The sequence below is a fragment of the Saccopteryx bilineata genome, chromosome X (genome assembly GCF_036850765.1).
Source record: "Saccopteryx bilineata isolate mSacBil1 chromosome X, mSacBil1_pri_phased_curated, whole genome shotgun sequence".
NCBI classification, from domain to species: domain Eukaryota; kingdom Metazoa; phylum Chordata; class Mammalia; order Chiroptera; family Emballonuridae; genus Saccopteryx; species Saccopteryx bilineata.
The window spans coordinates 134,045,709-134,073,063 of NC_089502.1; the positions used below are offsets into that span (position 1 = coordinate 134,045,709).

A 27,355-nucleotide genomic window follows, 5' to 3' on the forward strand; every position below is an offset into this window, starting at 1 on the left:
GGCTCATTAGCATTTGCAGGCTCTGCCAATGAGAGAGTATGTGTTTCCGGAGCCTCTCTCCTCGTCTTTCCTTCCTGAATTAGCAGCCTGATGATCCAGCTATGGAGTTGCTGCTGCCTCTGCCTTCGCGTTTAGTGTGGAACTTCTGGAGGCTTCAAGGATAGATTTTTCTGTCTCTGGTTGAAGATCTTGTTGAATTTTTGGGGAGATTTATCGTTATCACTCCTTACGGCACCAATGTCACTCCTCATGTTTCCCACGAAGGTCAGGCTTCTGATGTCAGCACCTGGAACACAGCCATCAACCCACGACACTCGTCTCGTTTCTCTGCAATGGGCACGGAACGATGTAGGCACGCCAGAATCCCGGTGCCGCGGGGACTGAAGCAACCGCTGCGCTCCCTCCAGAAAGTTTTTAACCAATTTTACTTCCACATCCTCAAATATTTGCTATGGTGCTGTATTCATTCACTCATTCATTCATTCACACATCCACATGCATATTCATTCACTTATTAATTTAGCACCAAGACTATATCCCAGGCACTGTTCACACATACACCAATCTAATCAATTCCTGCTCTGGTCGGGGATTCATGGGTTTCTCCGTCTCTGTGGAGAGGATTGAAGCTTTGTGTCTTGAGGATGGATCAAGATAAGCACTCATTCATGTCAGGAAGAGGGAGGTTCTAGACCTGGAGGTGGGCCTAGTATATTACCCTAGTCATACACTGCAATACCTAAGGTGCTCTAACAAATCCTGATGCCCGAGCAACCATGGAATAATCTGATTTCATTGGTCTGGGGGTGGCCTGGATATCTGGATCTTTCAGAGCATCCCAGCTGAGTCTCTAGTACAGCCTGAGCTGATAGTCCATCCCCACCATCTATCCCGGGGGATCTGGGCTGATGAAAACCCTCCACTGGGTCCCTACTGCCTGTGCTATTGACCTTAAACTTGTCACTTCAGGTTTGATGGCAGTTACTATTCCCCTGAACACTTTGTCTATAGTGGGCCATGAGAGGCCAGCGCCATGCCAGGCTTTAAAATGCTGAGAAGAAAAAGCACCTTCTTTTCATCTTATTGCTTATAGTTAAAAATGAAATTCTCACCGTATTTAGTTTTTCACACTGAGGCTCCCTTAGTTCCCTATCTTTATTATAATAGCAATAGCTAACCCCTGTTGAGCTCTTAAGGGTGTGCCAGGAACTGTTCTAAGTGTTTTGCATGTTAATTCACTTACTCCAGTTAACAACCCTGCAACTTATATACCTTTACCATCCCACTGGGCAGATGAACACACCGAGGCATAGAGAGGTGAAGGAACTTGCTTCTTCTCCCACATCTAGTCCGTGGCTGAGCTGGGCATCTATTTCATTAAGTAGGGCTCTCCTCTACAAGTTGGAAGGGTTTATCTTGGATTTGTTCTGCTTATGCATTGTATTTTTTGTTCAAGTTGCAAGGGAGTGAGGGTACACCTGTGAGTTCTACCAGCACCCCATTGCTTTCACAATGGTGAAGAGTGGCTTAAGACAGAGAGCTTAGCAAGGGCATCTGTCAACAGCTTCTCAGCCAATAATTTGAGTCACTTTAGTTGATCCACTGGACCAAGTTGTCTTGGTCTTGTGAAGACACAGTTTAGTAACTAAAAGCAGATGACTCTTACCTGTGCCAAAAGATGTCTGGCCTCTCTGCCGTTAGCACTGCTACGTCTGCACCCTTTCAGAATTCTCCTCTCGAGAAAAATGAGGCGAGGAAAAGCCTGGGCGTGATTCAGGAATAGCCTGACTTCGCCTCTTTAAAAATTCGTAGAATTTCTCATCTGCTTATTCTTCCAGAATAGTCAGAGGCTCTCGGGAGTCAGCAGTTGTGACCTCTTAAAACATCATTTCTGCAGTTGTATCAGAGCTCAGTGTGGGGATGCAAGATGCAAATAGCCCGTGGCTCTGTGGCCGTAGACCAGGTGCAGAGTAGAGGGCTGAAATCTTCTCCTGAAAGGAAGGGATTAGCCAATCAAAGAGGAAAAGAGATTTCAGAAATCCGTTTATTCTGAAGGCTTAAAAGGGAATGCAGGTCAGACTTACTCCAGTGTCTTTCCACACTCTCTCCTGGCTTTATCTTGTACCCAGCTCAGAGTTTCAGAAGAAAGAACAGGATAGGTGAGCCTTCACACCCAACCTTATTATTTCCATTCACATTATTAGAAGAATTCTTGTCATTCATTCAACTGAAGGAATGGCATTAAAATACGTGCAAAATTATGTCTCTACTAGTTATATATTTTTTAATTATTTGTAGGTAATTAAGAAAAATTCTTGCTTTTGCTTATGTGATGATAGCACTCAGCTCAAATTTATTGTTTCAATTTTTTAATTATTTATTGATTTTACAGAGAGGAAAGGAAGACCGGGGCGAGGGATAGGGGGAGAGGAATGGGAAGCATCAACTCATAGTAGTTGTTTCTCATATGTGCCTTGACCAGGCAAGCCTGGGGTTTGCAACAGGTAACCTCAGCATTCCAGGTTGACCCACTGCGCCACCACAGGTCAGGCTCAACTCAAATTTCAAAGAATGTGGCTAGCATATCCTTGATAAGAAAAACACTTGAAAATATTCACACAGATTTTGACAAGGCCCTAGGGCCATTAAAGAAAGTCAGAATCCTGCCTGACCAGGCGGTGGCTCCATGGATGGAGCATCAGACTGGGATGCGGAGGACCCAGGTATGAGACCCCGAGGTCGCCAGCTTGAGCGCAGACTCATTTGGTTGAGCAAGGCTCACCAGCTTGAGCCCAAGGTCGCTGGCTTGAGCAAGGGGTTACTTGGTCTGCTGAAGCCCCCTAGTCAAGGTACATATGAGTAATCAATCAATGAACAACTAAGGTGCCACAACGAAGATGAGATCCTTCTCATCTCTCTCCCTTTCTGTCTGTCTGTCCCTATCTGTCCTTCTGTCTCCGTCACACACACAAAAAAAGTCAGAATCCTAATTAGTCTTTAAATAATCTTTTTTTTTTTTTTTTTTTTTTTTTTTTTTTTTTTTTTTTTTTTTTTTTTTTTTAGTAAAGAGCTTTTGCTTGGAGGAACACCATTTCAATATACGATTTGTCATCTCATTACTTGAAAGCCACTTGTAGGCATTTTGTGGAAGTGAAAACATTTGAGGGCCTAGGGGGCAGCACATTATCATGGAAGATGCCCACAGCCTTGAACAGGGGAGAATTGTAACCATATTCGTGCCCCAAACTGGATGCTGGCCTGGGACAAATGACCTTTTCTGAGCTTTTGTTTCCTCACCTGAAAAATAGGTTGTACCAGATGGTCTCTGTAAAATGAAAAAGGAGGCCGTGTGGATCTAGCCCCTTGCTTTTCTTTTCTGAAGGGGCAGAGTCTGTGGGCTGCCTGATTCACAAGCTCAAGTTGATGCCAGGACCTCAGAAAGGCGCCCTGGGCTGTTTGCAGGCTAAACAAGGCAAATGGGTGGGACTGCCAGGCCTCTTATTAGGAAAATAGAAGGTTCTCCTCCACCTTGCAAAATAGGAGACCTTTGTCCTTAAAGAGCTTCCAACTTTTGCTCTAGCCGGGGCTTTTCTAGGTGCCCCACCCTGGGTACCCGCTGAGGAGGTCTCAGTAGCAGCACTTTGAAGCCTACCCCCAGGGCCCCTTAGTTGGGCAGCAATTGTCCAAAAACCAATGCGTTTTGGCTCTTGCTTGCCTTACTACTCCCTCCCCTTTCCCAAACACAAAAATATTTCCATTTCCTGGAAAGTGGTTTTGGCTCAAAGCCTGATAGCTCTCCCACACTCTTGGGCCAGCTTTCCTTGGGGCCTCTGTTCTTTTATTTCATTGAGGGTTTGTTTGTTTGGGGCTGACTGTGCTGCTCCTTCATTTGTACCTGAAATAAAGGGCCCCTAGCAGGTGCCCTGGGGGTGCCCGCACCCCCTTGCTCCATCTCCACCCACACACAAAACGCTCAGAATTGGTTACAATGCACAATGCAGGCACATAGAACCAACCACTTTGGATGTGTTTTTCTTTTTTGCAGTTCGATAATACTTTAATGTCTCTTTTCTCAAATCAAAGGATAATTAATATAACATAAAATGATTCTTAAGTGGTCATGTGGATTAGTTTTGACAATTGTGTGCACCTGTGTAAGCACCACCTGAAAGAGGCTATATATACTCCCATTGCCCCAGAAAAGTTCTTCCTCTTGCCCCCTCCCCAGAGCAAGCACTTTATGATTCCTGTCATTATGCATTTTTGGCCTTTTTAAATTGAATTTATTGGGGTGACACTGGTTAATAAAATTATACAGGTTTCAGGTGCACAGTTATAATACACATCTTCTGTACATTATATTGTGTGTTCACCCACCCTCCCAAGTTTTTTGGTCTGTTTTTGGATTTTGCCTCAATGAAATCTTATAGCACGCACACTTTCGTATCTGGCTTCTTTCGCTCAACACGGTGTTTTTGAGACTCGTCTATGTCATTGCATGTGGCAGGAGTTCACTGCTTTTTATTGCTGAGTAGAAGTCCGCTGTTGGGTGTTACACAGCATGCTATCCATTCACCTGTTGGCAGACATTTGGGTTGTTTCCAGTTTGTGGCTCTTATGACAGCCTGCTAGGAACATCTGTGTACAGGTTTTTGTGAGTATGTTTTCATTTCTCTTATAAAGATACCTAGGAGTAGCATTGCAAAGCTAGAGGGTGGGCAGTTGTTTGACTTCACTGGAAACTGCCAGGTCCCCGCAGCGGCTGTAAATTTTTACTAACCGTGTACCAGAGAGGGTTCCAGTTGCTCCATATCCTCATCGATTTTTAGTGCTACAGTCTCTTTAATTTTAGTCATTCTAATGGATGTGATATGATTACTTTTTTATTTTAAAGGACATTTTTAAGAATTTTCAAGCCTGTCAGTCAATGCCAGCTCAGACACTGGAAAGGTTCTATAGGGGTGGAAGCCAAGTGTTACAATTTTACAGACGGGATGTTTCTGCTCATCATCCTGTCCCTGAAGCAGAGTCTTGCCAGCACCAAGGACTGTCTAGGTTGCTTCAGTGCAACCTCAAAGCCAGAGCCCCAGTGTGCCAGGCTGGGCAAGAGAAGGATGCCCCCAGAAAGTTAGAGTGGAGAGGAGAGGAGAGGGCTCCTTCACAGGGAGCTCAGAGCCACACTGACAGCTAGTCTTAGGGCAAATTGTGCCATACACCCACAGACCATGAAAATCTGACATGCAGGTAGCCAGCAGGCACAGGCCAGCTCACCATTCTGTCCTGGGGAGTCCTAGCTGGCTGTCTTTTCAGCTGCTGTGACCATCCATGGTCTGAAAGTTCCACTCAAAGCAGATATGACAACATTTTGAAGGCAGGATTTTGTTACCTTTTAGTTGACATTGGCAACCAGAAGCCTCCAAAAGCAATTAATTACCAGGAATGGAACCAGTTAGGTAGCAAGTATCAGAATCATCCTTGGAGTGCTGGCTGTGGTGTTCCTGGATTCTCCAACCCTATGCACACAAAATGCAGAGTGCCTCTGAAATATTTTAGCTATCAATATATCTTGAATATCACTAATTTTACCCATTCCCTACAGTTAGCATGCTAATTAGCAAGCCAACCATTTCCCCACCAAAAGAACATTTTATATTCCTTGTGTTCTGTAGCCAAGCCTTCAAGTATTGATGGAAATGAAGCGATAAGTGGAACTCTGCTGGCTGATGAGGTTAGAGCTTTCATCTAAGGCACAAATAGAAAATGTTCCCACTCGAGGTGCTGGAACCCCTACTAAATAGAAAGTGTTCTCTGATCAATTCACTCCAATGTGGCAATGACCTGAAATCTTTATACAGATCAATATTTTATCAATTCACTCCAATGTGGCAATGACCTGAAGTCTTTATACAGATCAGTATTTTATCAATTCACTCCAATGTGGCAATGACTCGCTTTCTTTACACAGATCAGTATTTTGGAAAGGAACCCAGAAAGAGGGCAATAATTTTGAATACAAGGCAAGAGCTTGCTAGTGGTGAAACTTCAGCAGTTGGTGGAAGGGGAGGATAGTATTGAATGGGTAGTCTTTTGTCTAGAAAATCAAGAGGGCACCAAGGAAAAGTTGGCCCAGGACCTTGAGCCATACACAGTGAGTGCACCCAAGGGAAAATCCACAGGGACCTTTTCTAGAAAGACTTCAGTGTGGCTGAGGAAAGGGCAGAAATCCCAGGCCTCTGTTCTGCAAAAGAACAAAACATTCAAGGGTATAGAGAGAAGGGGGTGTTGTGGTCATAGCAGTTTCCTCTGGCCAGATGCCAGGTCTCCAGGGTCTGCTTGTCTGTGTTGTGCCAGGGCTCTGCTTCTCCCTCCCACACCCCCACCCACTCAGACGGACGAGGGTTGCCTGCAGAGCTGCGGGGAGGGGAAGGCTCTAACAGGCCTGCCTCCTCCTTCTCTGTGAAGGTAGCTCCACACCCACTGCCCTCTCCCAAGCCCGCCAGCTCTGTGAATGCCAATGTAATAGAATCAGTGGCTATTTATGCAGGAACCAAGCAAAGAATGGTCATAGTCCCATGTTAATGAATTTATTCAAATCAGGAAGAACAGCCAAGGATGTCAATGCTTTTAGTGTGGAAAAGTTAGCACGTGGAAGCTCAGAATCGGGCTCTGGGCACCTGGTCTGCTACTGCAGTTTGGTTTTCAGCTGGTGGGGCTCAGGATACTTTGAGGCTGCAGTCAGTGTGCTCTCCAGCAGTTAATGTGCAGCATCAGTTATGGCAATGCTAGCTGCTGCTGTTGCAAACAAATCAAAAGTGTACCATGGCTCAAACGCAATAGAAGTTTATTCTTCATTCACAGAAAGCCCAAAATGGAGGTTCCTCCTGGCCAGTGGATCTCCTTCACAGATGATTCAGGTATGCAGGCCTTTCCATCCTCTATCTCCGACAGATGGCTTCCAGGAGGTCCCTATGCATCAAGCTGAGGGAAGGAGAAAGAGATCAGAGCACCATGTAAGAAGGATTTGTAGGAGCCAAGCCTGGAAGTGGCGCACATCACTTCCACCCACATTCTGTTGGCTAGGATTCAGGCACGTGGCCGCCCTTAACTGCAACGGAGGCTGGAAAATGTAGTGCAGGCAGAAGAGGAAATAAGCATGGTGAACAGCCAGCCAGACAGCCACAGATGAAATACAGGGTGTAACAAAAGTAGGTTTACAGTTGTGAGTACATGAAATGCAGAATTTATTCTTGTATTATTATTCATTAATTACTGTATTATTTTTCCATACAAAGAACTATAACACTACTTTTGCCCCACCCTGTATATTCCTGGGATGGCTGGGAGTGAAGCCCTGACTGGGATGCGAGCTGGTCCAGAGGTGTAGGAAGGTTGTGTTGGGCTCCAAGAAGAAATGAGAGTACCTGTGTTGCTCAGGGTAATGGCTGGCTGCTGTGTGATGGTAGAGGGGAAGTTCAGGGCTGGGCCTGCCCCAGATACAGAAGGGCAAGGAATTCTCATCCCTGGTCAGAGGTAAGAAGACACTTCCCCCTTTTTCCTCCATTCCTACCTTCTGTATCCTGACCTGCCCCCAGATGTAGAGCCAAGAACCTTTGCCCTAGCTTTTCCTCACCTCCCCCAGACCTGCCTTCCCTTCACTGAATGTTGTTCACATTCTAGAAAACTCCTTCCTTCCCTTTCGTCAAAACAACCATTCTCTGGGGACTCATAGCTCTGTTCCTGGAAGAAAAAAAAAAAGAACAAAAAACCAACAAGCCAATTCACACCAAGGTGGTAGTGATCTGGGGTTGCTGAGAAACTGAGATGAGAAAATGAATGCAAAATACCAAGCAGGGTGCCTGGCACATAAGTAAATCTTAGTGAACAGTTTATTAATATCTTGTGTGTGCGAGAAAGGGAGAGAGACGGGGAGCTAGCACAGCCCTGCCAGTTAATGCCTTCTGTTCCTCCCAGCTTCCCCAGTACTAGATCATGGCCTCCTCTTGTTCACACAGTTGTGTTGGGTCACAAGGGTCATTGTTGAGGGGTAACTTTTAATATACTTTGGAAGAGCCAGACACCCCTCTGACGTTCACAGCAATTTGTCTCCCCTCAAGCCCTCCTCGGCCCTGTGCCTCAGCCTCCTAGGCTGCTGGCCCGTCCCCACACCTTTCCTCTCATGCCTTTCCTCCTATGCTTCCAGATACTCCCCCGCATTCCATGATCTCTGCTAAAATCCTACCCCTGTGGCCAGGCCTGGTTCACATGTCACCTCCAGGAATAAGGGGTTAATGACTGGGCCCTGGCCAGTTAGCTCAGCAGTGGAGCGTCAGCCTGGCATGTGGAAGTCCTAGGTTTGATTCCCGGCCAGGGCACTCAGGAGAAGCACCCATCTGTTTCTCCATCCTTCCCCTTCTCCTTCCTCTCTGTCTCTCTCTTCCCCTCCCGCAGCCAAGGCTCCACTGGAGCAAAGTTGGCCCGGGTGCTGAGGATGGCTTCATGGCCTCTGCCTCAGGTGCTAGAATGGCTCCAGTTGTAGTGGAGCATGTCCCAGATGGGCAGAGTATCTCCCCCTGGTGGGCATGCCAGGTGGATCCTGGTCGGGCGCATGTGGGAGTTTGTCTGTCTGCCTCCCCACTTCTTACTTCAGAAAAATACAAAAAAAAGGCGGGGGGGTTAATGACAACTCAGAGGTGGAGCCGGCGAGGACAAAGGAGAATCACCATGAACCTTGCTTTGGGGATCCACCTCACGTATTGGAGGGACAATAGGTGGCTTCCATTCTACTCATCCACTGTGGGTGTGTATGTGTTTACACACACACATTCCAGGAGAACTCACCCCCAAAGAAAATACGAAGTAACACCTATAATCTTCATTGTCCACTAGCCAAATGTTATACAACAGCTTCTTTCTTGCCCCATCTCAACCTTGCACTGATGATGCTGTATTAGCTGCAACCACCATACTTGCTTTTAGATAATAAATATAGTGAATTTATCAGACCTCAAAAGACTCACTAACCCTAAGCTTCTTCTGAGTGCACCGTTCTGCTTGTCTCAGGCAGAGGAGTGCTTCTGACAATTCCAGAAAGCAAGCTCCCTGTTTAAAAGATGAGCACTCCCCACCCTCTTCTTCCTGCACTGTCTGTGTATGTCTTGGGTAGAGGTTATAATAATTATTATTTTTAGGCCCTATTGAGCTGATGAAGTGAAGTGATGCATGTTTATTATTTATTTATGTTCGAGGGTGCATGTTGATTGTTTTTTGGTCCCTGAGTTAGAACATAAGATCACCAGAAGAGAATCTTCTTCTGTGACTCATGCCAGGGGCAGCTTGCATTCTAGCCAGCGCAAATATGATTAAAAGAACTTTCTCGCAGGCCCCTGTTATATTCTAGCAAAGGAACACATTAGCCAAGCTTTTTATCTCTGGACCTTTTTGCTTTGGAAAGCAAGCCATCCCTGGCCTCCTGGCATGCCTGGCTCTTTATGGGATCCTGAGGCACATTTCTTGTGAGTTGATGTCTCTTTTTACACACCAGCAACCTCATGAGTGTGCGCCTCCAGGACCCAGAGATTTTAGCATATCTGGAACTGTCCTATGTCATGGTATTTCATGGTTCTTACTTACTCTGTTCCTGAACTGGCTATCTCCTGGAACTCTGGTTTCTGTCCTAGCAGGCTTGAAGATACAAATAACAGAGTGTCTTCTTCACAGGGGTCATAGAAAATGTCAGCTGTTGGGGAAACATCTGGTCATGGTGGCCTGAACTGGTGACATTTGTGTCTTCACATAAGCACTAGAACTTTTCAGGGCATGGCTGGTGCAAAGCAGATGTGGTCAGTACTCCACCCTATGTCCCATCAGACCAACCTCTATATCCCAAAAACTGCTTACTGCAAATACCTGTGGCTCTCCCCAAGTTTGTTCTTTTCCCCCAGAAGCACACTAGGCCGGCATTCTAGGCTAGCTGGAAGTGCCAAGGAATTAACACACGTTCCAGGAGCAGCCCTTGATCAGCAGTGGGTGAGGGTTGGGGAAACATGCTAACTGCAAAGCATGTGTTCTCCACTGTCTTCCGGCAGCCCCAGTGGAACCGAGTCCTTTCCTGGTCTCACTGCTTTATTCCTCAGGGTGTCTTCTGTGATCTTCTCCCTGATAAACTACTTTCAGGCAAACCACTCCATGGGGAAACCCCACTAAGATAACTAGCCAGTTGCATTTCCTAAAAATCAAACTTCCCTCTTTCATCCCCCCCTCCCACCATGTCTACCGCTATTGGTGATGGTCTTAAGTTCCCATTGTGACTGTAGCATGTGTTCCATGCAGGAGGGCTGGAGGTACAATCCGTCAAGAGCCCGTAACTTCTGCATAGTAATCTGGTGAGACAGAAACCAAAGTTGCAGGAGGTACCCAGTTAAGTAACAGGGTAAGGACCATGACATAAGGACAGTTCCAGATATGCTAAAATCTCTAGCGTGGAGGCACACACTCATGAGGGTCCTGGTGTGTGAACAGTAACTACTTGTGGTTTGGGTCTATGAGGGAATGAAGAATTAACTTGCATTTATTTCTTCTCTTAGCTGTGAGTGCTTAAAGGCTGAGGCTATGCCACACCCCCTTTTTGAACCTCAATTGTCTTTTACTGGAACTATTGAACTTGGTTGTAATTGTAGGCTCTTGTCTGTATGGTGAGATTTCAAGACAGCTGGGCAGGCCCCTCCCCATGATTGGAATCTGAAATCCCTCGGAGTTTCATTTCTTTGTCCACAGCTTTATCACTGACTGAATTATGTTTATTATACTAATAAAGGAAACATAATTTTTGAACCTATCAGTCATAGATATCAGAATTTTATTAGCTTCTTTCTGGAAAACCCAATTTTGATGGGGGAAACTCAGTTCTAACTGCCCAAGGAGGGGTGAGAGGTAGCCAAAAATGAAGGTTACGTACCAAGAGAAGATAAACTTGTGTTTTATTTCTAAGACTGACAGCACAGCCAAGTCACAAGTGAATGTGCTTGGTGGCTTTAAAGCATGGGAGAAGCATTCCCCAAATTTGGGTCACCTTCTTTATGTACCTCAATTGCTGGTGAACAATTTCTTATTATCCCCACATTTTCATTCTACTCAGAAGCTCCAGTCTCTCCTCTCCCTCTATCACAGTGTAGTAACCAAGCTGTTGTAGCTCAGCAGCGTCCCCTTGTGGCCATCTGAATAATGCTCATTCAATGCTTTCCTCCTAGCTTTCCTGTTCCTGTTTTATCACACTTCCAGCTGAGCCGCCTCTTCCTCATTTGGACCTACAGATACTTTTTAATCATCTCTCCCCCTTCTTCAACTCTTGCCCAGTTATCTTAGAAAATCTCTTCACGTGCTCTCTCCCTCTTGTCCTTACCCTCTTCTTTTCCTCTTTCATCTGCCCCTTGTCTTTTTTTCCTTTTGTAGGTGAAAAAAAAAAATGACCGTAAGCCCAGTGCTGAGTAGGAGAGGAGAGCTACTTAGGCCCTTGTGTCAACAACCAGAAGGAAATCTGTAGTATCTACAGTGAAATTATATATCACAGCCAATCAGCGGTCACTTCCAAAGTTTACAAATGCTTGTGGGGGTTGGAAAATGCTTTTCCTCCCACCCTTAGAAGTTCTTTCTGGATGATCTAATAATGAAATGAACACGAGAGAGAATAACAGGAGACAATGACTGAATTGATTACATATGTACACCTGTGGCTTCTGTAAGAATATGAGACCCCAGGATGCACTGGGTCGTTGGGGCTTATATGCCATTCTGGACTAAGGACAAGGTGGAAGGGGTCTGGGACTTCTATGGGAAAACTGGTAACTTACAGGTAGATGAGAGAGCAAATTTTTTGGTCAACAAATTACCAGGCTGCCCAGAAACACTGGGACATGGGGCATCTAACAGACTTGCTGGATCCTCCCTGTCTGCTACTTATGTCCTCTGTGCCGAGGGAAAGACGCTGAGTGAGCTTCCTCTCCTGAAGCAGGTGTTTCTATCGGATTATTTTTAGGCCGATAAAATAGGAGGTTAAAAAAAATCTCTTCTTGAGTTTGTTGGACTTTGTTTTTAGTGCAAAATAATCTGCACGCCAGGTTGGCACATTCTGGGGAGACTTGTCTGGATCCCTACATGCTCATTAGGCCACAGTCGAGATACAAAAGGCTCTGGCCACCTCTTTCTCCCCTAGCCTTTCAGCCCAAATGAGAAATACATAGATGTTTGTATTTATTTGTTTTCCCATTGTCTTCCATTTCCGATACTGCAACAGTGTGGCTTTCTATTTTCTTTTTTATTATTATTATTTATTTTTTTTTATTTATTCATTTTTAGAGAGGAGAGAGAGAGAGAGAAAGAGAGAGACAGAGAGAAAGAAGGGGGAGGAGCTGGAAGCATCAACTCCCATATGTGCCTTGACCAGGCAAGCCCAGGGTTTTGAACCGGCGACCTCAGCATTTCCAGGTCGACGCTTTATCCACTGCGCCACTACAGGTCAGACTGGCTTTCTATTTTCAATGCAGATGTTCATTCAGTATTTCAGGTATGTTGGAAATTAAGTGAGTTGGTGTGGAAACCTCACCATTAGATATATAACATTAATTCTATGAAAAGTGTTTTTCCAGTTCTTAGCAGCTGATTTAAAAATGAATCTTTGAACAGGGTTTTAACTTGGGAACTGAATGTACGAACCTATTGGGAGCATTTGTAATGCTACTTAAGATGCTCAGAAGAAATTCACGCCGTGAATCTGATAATGATGACAGTGACTTTGGTGACATGACAATGACAATGATGATGGTGATGATGACCATGTTTTACTAAACACTTTACAAGTGCCAGGCAGTGTGCCAAGTATTTAAGTAGATTATTTCCTACAAGTGTTACGACCTCCCCAAGTCTTTTTAAAATCCCTACTTTGTACAGAGAGAAACTGAAGCTTAGAACTAACTTGCCCAAGGTCACAAGGTCACATAGCTAGCAAAGGTAGGCAGAGCTGAAATTTGAACCTAGGCATGTCTGATTTCAAAACTTGTGCTTCTGACCATGCTCACGGGGACCAAGGACTAAGGGTGAGCCTGGCACTGTTTCCGTGCCAGTGATTGGCGAGAGGCCCACACTAGCGACAAGAAAGGGAAAATCCGAACTCCAGTCCTTTGTACTTCACAAAGCTACACCGCTGCCTTGCAATGACCCCTTCGAGGGTCTATTTCTGGCACACTAGTCTCTGGAAAATGTCCTGCTAATGACACGGAATTATAAACAGCCCTTTCCCAGAACAAAAATGTAACCTTTGTATCTCAATCTAATTAGACATATTTTCTCTTCCAGAGGCAGGTCTTATCCCGCTGTTTGTTCCATACTTAAGAGGTTTCTTTTTGCCAGAAAAATCGCCAAAAACCATAGCTTTTTAAGATGACAGACCCTGGCCCGAGACCTCAAACGTGACCTGTGATCCTGGACAAGATGGCTGCTCTGGCAGCAGCACCTGAGGGTGTTGGGGTTCTGTGTGTCCAGCTGGAGGCTGTGGGGCCTCAGCTGGATGCAGGGACAGATACTCACTGACTCTCCCAGCCCCTGTCCAGGTGAGTGTCTCCTGCCACCCACAGCAGTTCATGATTTTCTCCTGTTGTGCGGTGCACCGGGACCTGAGGAGGGCACTCCTTTCTTTTAGTTTCCAAGGCAGCCCTCTCTGGAGAATAAGCATTTCTTTTCTATCTTAGGTCCTCATACCGTTTTTCCGCTGCTGTCTAGGGCCTGACATTCTTCTTTTAGAGACTTACTCCTTTACCTCGGCAGGAAATTTGGGCCTCGAAGGAGCCCTGTTAGAAGCAGAGAACGCTGGCAGAATGTCGATTGGTCAATAATTTGGGAATTAAGCCATGAGAGAAGGCAACAAGCCTTCAGAGAAAACAGTGCCAGGGTGGAGGAATAGAAAATACCTCAGATAGTTTTTGAAAGAATAAATGAGAGGGTGTGAACTTGGTTCCCTATTCCATCCAGCCCTGCACACAAGCCTGCAAGGCCCCAGGCCCGCCATAGGCCCTTTGTGGGCAGGCTGGAGATCGTCAGGAATGTGAAATGAGATAGGAAGCGCGACCACGCTATCCACCTGGGTGAAAGAGGAGGCGGAGAAGTCCCCAGGTCCCTTTGTGCTCTGGTGGACCCAGTCAAGACCCCCAGCAGAAAACCAGGCCTGTGGGCTGCTGCTTCTAGCTGTCAAGTTTCCCCTGTACTCTTCGCATTTACCCAGCTTTATTGTCTCTCTTTTTAACCAGGTTTGCACAACCCTTTTTACTTGGTGAGGCCCAGCCCTGAGACCCCGCAGAGAGCACATAATAGATATGTTTGGCACATAGTGGGTTGTTTGCCAACACTCGAATGTCTTCAACCCACAGAGACTGTTGTGCTATGGGAAGTTGAGTCCCAAGAAAAGAAAACCATGCTCTGACTGAAGCTGAAGGGGTCTATCCTACCTTCTTCCTTCCTCTCAGCCTTCACCCCCTGGCCTGGTGTAAAGATGAACCAGAACTCCCAGAAGAACCTGCACCAGTTCACCAGCACCTCCCTTTCCACCATTACTGGTCCCTCCCTCCAAGCTGCTCCCCTCACTCCCCTGTGGCCTGGCCTTCAGATTTGGGAGGTTGGGGAATGGAGTCTTCTCAGTGCTTGTGGGAGTGGCCTAACCGGATCCACCCCAGTTTTGTCATTTCTCCCACCCCTCTGTGCACATTCCTCCTTCCCTCCAGTTCTCCCAGAATGCCCCCACTTACCCAGCCATCATAGCCCGCAACAAGAAGGCCAGGTCTGACTCCGAAGTAGGCATTACTCACCCCTGGGAGGCCTGACTTAACTTTCTACCCCACGAGAGTAGGGCAGGATCCCATGTTACTGAAGAAGAAACTTGAGTCCCAGGGACATAAAGTGTTTTCCCCACCATCATAAAAAGCCCATGTGTATGTGTGTTTTGAATTTCATTTCTTCTATTTCAAGCACTTGTCTATTAGTTATCACAAACTCAACTGTTTGGCATTGTGATGGTTGAATCAGACCATCTCACATACATTGGTGTTCAATGCTGGTAAACATAAAGGTGTAGCAAGGGACCCCTTAGGCTCAGGTGACACTTGAAACCAAAGCCATGGATGAGGGACTAGGCCTTTGAAGGAACACAGTCTGGAGTGGGTGAATGCTACAACCTCTGAGCCTCACTTCACCTCTGAACCTTAGCTTCCTGCTCTGAAAAATGGGGAGGGTGAACTGGGCCAGTGACCCTAGGACTTGTTCAGGCAGGGAGACCCTGGAATTCTCACTGGCCCTTGACAGCGTCATCTCTCTGGCTGAGTGGCAACTTTTTCATTCTTGTACTCTATCAGAAAAAAAAATCAAACATCCCCTCAACACTTACGCATTATTAAATTATATGTCTTCTTATATGTATTACATATGCTATAAAATAGAAAATGGGAGTAAAAAGGATAACATTATAAAATGAATATAACCAAGTTTTATGGCAGTCCTGATTACCTTACCTGACTTTCTGGGAAGACCTTGGTGTTCCCTAGTGTTGATGACCAGTTTATGATGCTCAGGCCCACCACCTCCTGTCTGACTTGTCCACCTCTTCCACTTTTCACCAGTATGACATCACAGCTAAGATTTATACTCTGTTTTCTGGTAGAGCTTCCCCACAGCCACTATTCATCTTCATGAAGGTAAGACTCAGTTCATAAACCATGTGGTCACCACTGTTTTGATAAATTAAGTAACATGTTCAGGAGCTCATTTTCAAAGCTAACCTGGGTAGTCATATTCCTTTTGGAAGGCTGTGGGATATCTGGGTGAAAAAGGCCATCAGCCATAAGGTGGGTGACTAGTTTGTGTATTCTGTGTATTTTAAACAATTTGAGAAGACATTCATGTGGTAATTATGTTCACAGCTTCAGTAGAAAGGCCCTGTGCTGATGTTTAAATCTCAGAAAATATAAACACTTGAGCAAATAATTGATAATTATTACACCCTATTGAGAGAACAAAACCATTTTTTACCCAGCTGGAATTACCTCTTAGATATTTAGTGCATGTCAGGTCCTGAATGGTAAAACCATATCCATGTTGTATTAAAGGACGAACTTTATGCTTTGCTTATTTAACTCTTAGTCATTAGGTCATTCCCTGAGGATATTAGCTGAATTATAGGATTGGAAGCAGAAAGTAGACTCAAAACAGAGTGTGGTTGGAAAGGAGTAGGCTTCTTAGTAGGGGTCAGCCTTGAAGAGAGAAAGACATCTCATTTTTGTCCTGGGGATGTGGGGACATGGGGAGATGCTGTAAGACCGGGGGAAAGTTGAGGGAGCTCAGGGTTGATGGTCTTTTCTGTGAAGCAAGAAGTAAGGTCACTGCTGGTGGGAATGTGAATGTAAACTGAGATAGCCATTTGAGGAGCCAGTATAGTGGTTCCTCAAAAAATTAAGAATAGAACTACCATATGACCCAGCAATCTCCCTACTGGGTATATACCCCCAAAACTCGAAAACATTGGTACATAAAGACACATGTGCCCCCCTGTTCATCACAGCATTATTCACAGTGGCCAAGACATGGAAACAACCAAAGTATCCCTCAGTAGAGGATTGGATAAAGAAGATGTGGTACATCTATACAATGGAATACTACTCAGCCATAAGAAATGATGACATAGGGCCATTTACGACAACATGGATGCACCTTGAGAATATTATACTAAGTGAAATAAGTAAATCAGAAAAAGCTAAGAACTATATGATTTCACACATAGATGGGATTTTAAAATGAGACTCATGGACATAGATAAAAGTGAAGTGGTTACTGGGGGAGGAAGTTGGAGGGGTAAGGTTGGGGAAGGGAAGTAAAGACAAATATATAGTGATTTGACTTTGAGTGATGGGTACACAACACAATCAGTTCAAATGCTATAGAAATGTTTATCTGAAACCTATGTGCTTTTATTGATCAATGCCACCCCATTAAATTTAATTTTCTAAATAAAGTTAAAAAAAAGGTCAGCCACAAAGAAGAAGGTTAGCTGGCCAGCTGCCATGTGCCTTTGCTGTTTCTTCTTTTACTTGTTTTTAGTTCTTTTTATTTTTTCTTTTAGAGAGAGGAATAGAGGCAAAGAAGGGAGATAGAGACAGAGAGAGAGGAATGAAGGAGGGGAAAGGGAAAGAGACATCAACTCATTGTTCCACTTAGTGGTGTCACTGATTGTTTCTCATATGTTTTCTGATCTGGTCTGGAACCAGCGCCCTTGGGGTTGAGCCAACGACCCTGGATTGAGCTGGTGACCTCAGCGCTCTGAGAAAATGCTCTATCCACTATGCCACCAGCCAGGGCTGTTCTCTGGCCTTTGGATGAAGGGGTCCCAGCTTAACTACATATTAGAATCACCCAGGAAATTAAAAAGAACCCAAATGACCCCAAAACTCCAATGCCCAGCTGCACCCCAGACCAATTAAATCAGTCTTGGTGGTGGGACCCAGGCGTCAGTAATTTTGAAAGCTCCCAGGCAATTCTAATGTGCAGCCAAGTTTGAGAACTAGTGCTGGTCCTTGTCAGGTTCTAACGTGCACACAAATTACATGGAGCTTGTTGAGATGCAGATTCGGATTTGGGAGGTTTGGGCACTGCCTGAGAATCTGAGTGTTTAGCAAGCTTTCGGGAAGCTGCTGCTGCTCCAGGGAACCCACGCCGAGCCTCAAGGACACAGATCCAATTTTGACGTGAAATGATTGATAGCTGCCTACAGTCTCCACAGAAAGCAGAGCCATTGATTCTGCAGTTAGGAAACACGTGTCTTCAGAGAATTTTCAGAATCTATATTCTAAAAAATTATTTAGAGGAATAAATTTATCTTGCTAGATAAAACCTAAATGAGGTTTATTTCAGTGGAAGAAGAAAGCAGGTCATATCTACAGGCCACTGGAGCTGAAGGTGGCATCCTCAGCAGGGCCAGGGCCCCAGACTCTCTGGAACTCCTGCATTGGGATGGAGGCCAGAGGAGAAGACTTCAAAGCCTGCACTGCAGCAGCTGGGTCCTGGGGGTGGAATCTGTCCAATGTAACCCAACTCATTCAGATGGCTTTCCTGAGGCTGCGTTTACCTTCCAGAGACCTCACTCCAGTAGTCCTAGGGTCCTCACAGCGCCCCCAAGGAGGCAATGGCTACTGCCTTGAGTTGCTATGAAGTTAACTAACCCCTACCCTCCATACTAAGTACCCAGTTCCAGAACACTTTCTCAGGAGCACTTGCTGCTATGGGAGCCTGTGGTTGTCTTGATAGTTTCCTTCTGTGGTGAAAATGCGTAATTCACAAAATAAAATCAAGCCCCTTTCCAGAATGTGATGTGGACCTCGGTGAGAGGCTCCCAACAGGCCTAGGGCTATTGTCTAAATTTCTGGCTAAGAAACCAGGTTTTGCCTGAAGTAGTCTCAGGGATACTGCCTTGGGTCTGGGTGGGGTTCACAGTCACATCCGGAACTCCCTTCAGTTTGAGTTGGTGCAGGCACTTCAGGAGGCCCCAGGGATCATTTAGGATATGGCTGAGGGCATTAGGGGTGATGATACTCGGTTATTTGTGAGCATACATGTGTATATGAGAGAGACTTAATGTTAAATGCCCACAAGACAATAGATGGACTCTAGGACCTGGAAAATAGTCTAAATTATCTGAGTGGTCAAGGGTTTTCACTTTTTTAAAATTACGTCATAAATAAATCCTCATTATAAAAACATCCACTTGTATGGAGGCCTGAGGGTAGAGTGAGTGCACGCTGGAGGTCGGAGGCGGCACAGTTGGCAGAGGTGCCTGCTGGGTCGCAGAAGTGGGGCGGGTCACTGACTGGAGTTAGGCCCAAGGTTGGCTTCTTCATGAATATAACTCCTTTTCTGGGTATGTCAGAGAAACAGGAGCCCAGGATGAATTCATTCACACTTACCCCCAGCGGACTCCTCTCTATGCACAAAGTGCTTTTGCATGTACTGTCTCGTTGGAGGCTCCCACTGGCTGGTGAAGGTAGGTGGCTGCCACGTTATCCTTTGTTGCACCTGGCCTTCTGCTCTTTCCACAATGAGCATTGTGACATCTCTAATAACTGGCCTCAGGTGAGTTTTTGTTAGCCTTTTTGGGTCACAGTTTCCTCACGTGTAAAAGGAGGCAGGAAGAGGACAGATGTAAGCTATAACACCCCTTCCAGCTTTAACATGCCATGATTCCATAAATGGTGAGCCTGTGCCAAGGAGGCTGGCCATGGGAACACCAAGCTCAGAGAGACCTAGGTATTCACTGATGCTCTCAATTCTGAAGCTATTTACTGAGCACCTGCTTTTCACAGGTATGGATAGAAATACAAGGTGGTAAGACAGTTTTTCCTCTTGAAGACACAAAAGGCAATCTTAGTACGAGGGGAGGATCAGAACTAGACAAGGGTAGACTGGGGTCCTGTGGGAACTCAGCGAGTTGGGGGAAATCTCAGAGGGTGAGACCCCAAAGTCTAACAGTGAGCAGGAGTTGGCTGGCTAAGGGCAAAGGCCCAGGGGGACTCCAGACTGAGGGGCAGACCCTGTGATAACCCACCCCTGGTACACTTAGTTCTTTATAACAGGAGGATGAGGGGTTCAGATAACAAACCTGTGACCCCACAGTCTCTGAGCCCAGCCCAGCCATTGCCCCAGACAGTCCCTCATCACCTCCCCCCTGCCCTGGGCCCCAGGTCTTTCCCCAGTGTCCATCTGGCGTGGCCCGTGGCCTGCACTAGGCTAGACCCCAACCCCAAGAGGGTGAGGGTCTCCTGCTCCCTGGAGATCCAGGTTGCCCATTTCCCCCTGGCCACACTGCCTCGTTTACTGACTCGTCCATACCCCCAGTGATAATGGGGACAGGGGAATGGGTGGGTGACCTCATTTAAATCCATCTGCAATGTTTCAAAAAACTAAATAGAATGTTCCCTGTGACCACTGAAGAAATCACTGCCCCTTCTGCTTGAGCACTAGTTGGTGGCTTTTGAGATACTCCTTGATTTGACTCAGTTCTTAGCGTACTCCTCACCCTGTGCTAATCAGTTAGGGCAGGCCTTCTCCCCCGGCATTATCGACCTTCACAGCTCATCCTTGGGGAGACTCTTACCTTTGAATCTTGCCCTGGGCTGCTGTTACTCTCAGGGCATGCTCTGCCCACACTGGGTGCACTCAGGCTGCCCAGCTGCTTACCCCTACCTGAAGGTGCCTGCAGGCGGGGTCAGTGATGGGGAGGAGCAGAGAGAAGGAGAGGGAGAGCTTTTCTGGGAGGTGGGAGGGTGCATGACAAAAGCAGGCTCCTGCTTCCTTTGCTTGTTTAACCCAGCTCCACCTGGTACCTGGTGGAGAGCTGAGACTCAGTGCTGGGGGAAAGGCATTCTCCGCAGGTGCTGGGTCTCTAGGGATGGGGTACTCACAAAGCCCATGTTGGCTGAGTCATCAGGCAGGTCCAAAGCTGTCATGTGTGAGAAGGTGGAAGTGAGATTTTGCCCCTTTGCCCCTGAAGTGCGGCACACTGTTCATCCGTACCGCATTGTGCGTGCCCTGTCCTGCATCCCATCTAGCCATGGCTCTGTTTACAGAGACTCGAGGCCCTGGCGGGGGGGTCTGATGGCCTCCTTGGAACTCATGGATGCTGATGTACCCTCCTACCCACATGGAAGGCAGGGTGGGGTGGATGGGTAACTGGAAGTAGTCTGAGAGGATAGAGACCTCCTAGCAGTCCAGTAACAAAAGAACCATAGCAGAGTGTTGAACAGGAGGCTGTAGGGGCCTCTCTGCCAAGAAATGAAATACAAGGAGTATTTGTGGCCCTCACAGCTCCCACAGGGAGGAGGAGACTGGGTTTGACCCTAAACTCTAGTCCCAGCCTCAATGCACTTTAAGTTTTCTAACCTTCCTGTGGAAACATTTTTCTCATCAATAAAACAGGCATAATTATTGAACCCCTTTTGTAGGGTTGTTCTGAGGATTCAATGAGGCAATGCATGGAAAGTTCTCAGCAGAGTGCCTGACACTGCAAATGCTCCGCGAGTTTGAGTTCTGGCCATCTGTGGGAGGAACAGGGGCCTATGGGTGCTGTTCTGCCCTGGTGAGGTCCCCTCCTCACACTTGGAGCAGAAAGGTTCCAGGGGAGGAGCAGGCCTAGAACCATCCCCAGGCAGGGAGAGTAGTGAAGTTCTGCAGGAGGAGATGAGAGCTGGCACCTAAGCTGAGGTACATGCCAGAAGCAGGGCAAGGAAGCTCTGAGAAGTTTCCCATCTCTTCCTTGGAGGTGAGGGGGGGTAGGGAGGCTAGGGCAGACAGGTCCAGCCTGTTAGAAGAAAAACAGTCTCACTGCTGGATAATCCTAAACCCACAGGAAGCACAGAGCATGACTTCTCCCAGTGACTTGTATCACAGGCCATCAGAATCTACTTCAGATGGGTGGCCATTGGTGCCTTCTCTGTTGCTGTCCCTTGTCATCACCAGTCCCACAGGCAGCTTCTCTTCAGCCTTTTCTCACTAGTTCCTAAGAATTCTGGCCAGTAAGAAGGACAGGGAAGACCCTTTCGGAGGAAACCTTAGGTTCTCAGTGCCTTCACAGGGCTGCTAGTGAATGGCAACAAAGCTTAGTCCTGGTGATGCTGCCTCTTCTGGCATCACTGTGATGCTTTCTCATGCTAGCAAATCTGTCTGATGAAAGGCATACACCCATACCAGACTATAATCTCCTTGAAAGCAGGAACCCTGTTTGGCCCATGACAGCAAAGTACTTGCATGCAGTAAGCACTCAGCAAATTAATTGGTTGGATGAGTGAGTGAGTGAATGGATGAGTGGTGTATTGCAGGTATGGTGTTTTCTGGCTGAATCAGAGAGCACTCCTCTCAGGAAAAACTAGGTAGGCCCTGGAGTTGGGGCAAAACCCCTCAGCTTCCTGGGAGCAGGCTGCCTCCCTATTCTGCCCCCAGGGCGCTACTGGCCAGCATACAGGGTCACCGCGTGGCTTCCAGAGGACACCCCAGGGGCTCTGGAGCCCTCGCTCAGAGGCACACAGTGCATTCTGCCAAGGGCATCAGCCACCACGTGTCTCCACACAGTGATGTTGTGCGCCGCATCCTTCCTCTTGCCCTCCCCTCGTCCTGCTTCAGAGAAACTCCTTGTTCTGTGCATTTGACACATTTGAATTATCTACAAATATCACAGAGTTGTTCATTTCTTAAAGCTGCCTTCCTGTAGTGATGTCTCGTTTATTTTGAATCCCCTATGTGCTGGGCTGCCCCTCTTACTTGTTTTGGAGGTTGTGTTGGTAATCTGGTGGTGAGCAGGAGGAGGACCAGATGACCGTAGGACTAAAGTCTAGACAGCTTAGACAAGTGAGGTCAAGAATCAAATGCCCAGTGAGACTGAGATTTACTGAATTATTATTGATCCCAACCAGACTCCAAGACTGCACGGATCCTAGAGTTAGACATGGTGCCTGCTTTCTCCATGGTAACCAGGCTAAATATGGCTATGTTTCTATGGAGAGCCATATTGACAGCTGCAGGCCTGCTTCCTCCAGGAAGCACCTTCACTGGGCTCCTTTGGCCTCTCCAAAGGAGAGAGGTGGCCAGAGGTGCTGTGGACATCGAGAGAGTGTATGTCACCTTTGAGGATGCTTGTTTCCAACAAGTGCTCCATTTACCCAGCCCTAGAATCATCAGCATTCCCTCCTCTTGACAGCTAGAAGTTAGGAGAGGTCACAGGTCAGACATGTGCTGATTGGGGAAAGTGACATTGGACCCAATGAGCATTCATGCAAGTTATTTCATCTTCACTGGTGAAGAGCTGGGAGGAAAGGGAATGCCATTGATTGGAGGGGAGACGGCGAGACAACTGTAATGACCTTCTTGTGTAAACTCACTGCTGTTCCTCTTATCGGGCTCTTTCAGAAGAATTGTTAGAGAGTTTTGTTTTTTAACTTAAAATTTTTTTTCAATTACAGTTTTGGGATGGCCCCCTTCTGTTTTCATAGAATATTCTAATGTGACAGGGTTTTGTTTTTTTTTCTTAAAAGAAAGTAATTCTCTGCTACCTATTTGAATCTGAACTCAAATCTCCACATATCTTAACTGTCTGATATAGCAATGTGAAATGAATCTCTGTGTCTACTGAAGGCTAAACATATAAGCTGAGTATGAGGCTTAAAAATACGCTGTTTAACCCCATTTGGCTATTTAGTCATTACATCATCGGTGTTTATCTCAAAATCACCTCGTAAACTGCAGCTCTTCGCGCACAGCTGATGACATGGGTGCGTTTGTATATATTAGGGAGATGTCTCTAACATGTGTGTATACCTGGAGAGATGGGTGTGCTCCCTAGTTAACGAAGATATGGACGCTTTTCAAAGACGTGGCGAGAGCTCTCAAAGCAATCATAAACTGTCTGCGAAGGAAGATTCATTCTGTGTGCTCTATGTTGCAGGTCGAGTGGCATCAGAGGCGAGTGATGGACGATCTGCAGTCACAGAACCTCTCCCTGGACATGACCAACTCCTCTCCTGCCTTGGCCAATAACAGACTGGAGAACGGTATGGCCCAGCTGATCACCACGGAGGCCTGGAACATCAACTCCACAGACCTGGTAAAGAAGGCCCTGGTGACGGTGCCGGCCCCGTCCATGCTGAGCTCCCCGGCCGAGTCCCAGAGCGGCATGGCTCTCAAGGTGGCGGCCACTGTGCTGCAGCCCCTGTGCCTCGGGGAGAGCCCGGTGGTGATGCCCATTCACATGCAGGTGGAGGGGGGCTCCGCCCCCGAGCTCAACCCCAACGGCAATGCCGCCTATGTCATGAGCACGCAGGGCCCCGTGCAGCTGCCCGTGCCCGTGGTGCTGGAGCAGCACGTCTTTCAGCACCTCAACTCTCCCCTGGTCCTGCCGCAGGAGGCGCCGTGCTCCTCCAGCGCCATCCACAGCAACCTGTTCCAGGCGGCCGAGGACCCCGAGGCCCAGCCGCAGCTCCTGGACTTGCGCATCCCCAGCCAGCCGCAGGAGCCCGCGCTGCCCTTTGAAGCTGTGCTCCAGAATCTGTTTCCCTCGCAGGGCGCCCTCGGCCCCCCGCCCTGCCAGCCTCCTCCCGGATATGCCCCTGCGCCCCCCCAGCCCTTCAACTCCCCCCTGTCCCCGCTCGTGCCCCCGGCCACCCTCCTGGTACCGTACCCCGTGATTGTGCCCTTGCCTGTGCCCGTCCCCATTCCCATCCCCATCCCAGTGCCTCAGAGTTCCGAGTCCAAGCTCAGCCCCAGTTTATCCAAGCCGCCATCTTCCTTCAGCCTGCACCCCTTTAAAAGCACCCAGACCCCTCTGGACAAGGAGGAACTGAAGCCCCTCGACATCCTCCAGCCCAAGGAGTACTTCCAGCTCAGCCGCCACACGGTCATCAAGATGGGGAGTGAGAACGAGGCCCTGGACCTCTCCATGAAGTCGGTGCCCTGGCTCAAGGCCGGCGAAGTCAGTCCCCCGGGCTGGCAGGAGGACGCAGCCCTGGACCTGTCGCTGGCAGCGCACCGGAAAGCGCAGCCGCCCCCCGAGATGCTGTACAGCAGCAGGGCAGTGGACAGCCCCTGCCACGCAGTCATAGAGAAACTTCCCAAAAGCGTGGAGAAGCCCTTCGCCTCTGCGGCGGCCCACGAGGCCTCAGTGCTGATGGAGAGCCACGTGGGCAGCAGCGACGCCGCCCAGCCCCTCGGCCAGCCCGGCCAGCCCAGCCAGCCCGGCGGCGGGGTGAAGGCTGAAAGTAACACTGAGCTGGGGAGCAACTCCCAGGCAGCCAAGGTGATTGTGTCAGTGGAAGATGCCATGCCCGCTCTCTTCTGTGGCAAGATCAAAGGTCTCTCAGGCGTATCCACCAAAAACTTCTCCTTCAAAAGAGAAGACTCCGTTTTTCAGGGCTACGACATCAACAGCCAAGGAGAAGAGTCCGTGGGAAACGCCGAGCCCCTTAGGAAGCCTGTCAAAAGCCGGAGCATAAAGTTCAAGAAAGTGAACTCCCAGGAAATACACATGCTCCCGATCAAAAAACAACGGCTGGCCACCTTTTTTCCAAGAAAGTAAATAATGGCTTTTTGACATTTTTATGATTATAATATGGGGAAAGGTGCATTGATTTTATAAAAAGGCATTTAAAACAAATTATCTTTGTTAATTATTTTGGGGAGTAGTTGGGAAGAAGGAAGGCAAATTGGCTCTAGAGGCCCTGTAAACTAGTATCATTTTCTTTTTTAATTTTTGACTTTTCACAAATGAGTAAATAAGAGCAACCTATTTTTCAAGCAGATTGCACATTTTTTGCAGCTTTAATGGAATACTGGGTGAAATCAGAGGGGTAAAAAGCTATTTTCATTGCCACAAAGTGCTTTGATGATGTAATACCTAATAAAGGATAGGATGGATATTTCACAATAAATGTTTGTTTGCACTAACTGGTTGCAGCATTCTATCATTTTAAAAATTTGCATTCCTTAACTGGCATGGTTTGGCCCAAACTGTTGCTTGTAAAGGGCTACAGGTTCTTTGTGTTTAGAGACCTAAGCTCTTCCGACATACTGGGCAAAGAATTCTGTTGGTGTCTGCCCCACAAAAGGAGGATCAGGACTATGTATGACCTCGGGCCAGCACTTCCCTCCCTCTGGGCCTTCTTTTCTTCCTTTCTAAAAATGTGGCAAAGAGAGTGAGATGGGAGGAGGTGAGTTTCAAGTATCTGAGGCCATGTGCAGTTCACAGAGACCCTGGGTGTAGAATTCTGTGTCTGACATTTCTGTAGACTAAAACAAATGTCTCTAACAGGATTTACCTGCTTCCTTCCCACCCCCATCCCAGAATTTAGCTGGAAAACCCCTTATTTTCAAGGGCAGTAAGAGCGCTGTTCTGCATGACTGAAAGTCTTGCAAGTCAGAAGTATTACTGAGGAGCACTCAGAAAGAGAGGAAAGCTTGTTGCCAGGAGAGGAGGTGATCCCTCATCAACATTCCAGGCCCTGGGTAGCTATTTGAGAGTGGGGTCTGGGAGGGAAGAGAAAGTCAGTTCTTGTTAGTTTATCCCAGTGGTTCTCACCCAGGGATGAGACAATGCCTGGAGACACTTTGGGTTGTCACAGTTAGGGGAGAAGGTGCTACTGGCATCTGATGGGTAGCATCCCACATTGCACAGCACAGCACCCACCAGAGAGAGCAATCCAGCCCAAATGTCACCAGTACCAACGCTGAGAACCCCTCTTTAAGCCAGTTTTTGATGGGCAGTGATGAACCTGAAAAGAGGGAACAGCATGCTGCTCTCCTTGAATAGCCTAAAGCCAACCACACAAGTGAAGAACTGTGAGCGCGCATTTCAAACAGATCTGCTAGGTGCCGCCTCACACTTGTGTCTGAAACTGTGAGGGTGAGCAGCTGATCATGGCATGCCTGCTTTTAAACTTAAAGCTCTATCTTTCACTTCTTGCAATTAGTATGTATCCAGCTGTTACTGTGAACACGAACAGGAGGAAAAGCAGTTGGAGACTGTTCTTTTATTACCAGGTCCTCTGTGTATAGCATTACAGCTTTAGCTGGTCTTGTACCATACACCTAGAATGACTTTTTTCCTGCTTTTTTCTTGCATTGTTAAACTACTTTTCAAAATGGGACATGATGGTAAATGACCAAATAGCTGTTTCTCATCAGGCTAACTAGTTGGTTCTTTTGCCCCAGCCATATTCCATCCTTTCTGCTTCTACATTGTGCAGTCTTTTTCCATTTTTTCTCCCATTGTGGGTTTCCTGAGCGTGGCATGTGTATTCTAGGTTCAAATACAACCAATGCAAATGCGCCTAGTAAGTAGCATTTCCTATCTGCCTGAGATCCTCTCTCCCCATTTGAGGTTTTTTCTGCTGTCCCTACAGCATTAGGCAGTCATTCTACACCACCCAGCAGGGCCCCTGGCTTCACAGTACTGGCATGAGTTGCCTCTCCTCTAGCCTCAAGGGAACAGAGTTGTCAGTTTGCCCTGTAGAAGCAAGTGCTCAAAGCTGAGTGACATACAGGTGGAAAGGAAGGCACTGGTAGGCTGTAATTACATTCTAAAACCTCAAGCCACATTTCTCTTTGTTGTATCCGGCAATGCCCTTTTCTCTTCAGATGTCAGCTCTAGTTGGTGAGAAAAGTTGGCTCCACAGACAACCCTGGCTGTTGAGCTGCTATGGGCTGTCCCCCAGCCCTGGGACAAGTTCCTGCAACAGGCTTCTGCACCCACCCTAGCTGCACCCATCCACAAACCCTGTCTTTATCTCTGAGG

At 47.2% G+C, this 27,355-nt stretch overlaps 1 protein-coding gene across 3 annotated transcripts in view; it reads left to right on the forward strand.

Moving 5' to 3' along the window:
- The window catches only part of RAI2 (retinoic acid induced 2), a 72,130-nt gene extending 46,630 nt beyond the window's left edge, over window positions 1-25,500 (forward strand). For 2 of the 3 annotated variants that reach the window (XM_066249034.1, XM_066249035.1), the window contains exon 2: window positions 23,516-25,500. In XM_066249034.1, the coding sequence (XP_066105131.1) occupies window positions 23,540-25,141 (1,602 nt within the window). In that variant the 5' untranslated portion in view covers window positions 23,516-23,539 and the 3' untranslated portion in view covers window positions 25,142-25,500. Of the gene's footprint in view, window positions 1-6,875; window positions 6,915-23,515 lie in introns of those variants that run through there. The other variant, XM_066249033.1, reaches the window with a different exon arrangement.
- The last annotated feature ends 1,855 nt before the right edge of the window (window positions 25,501-27,355 follow it).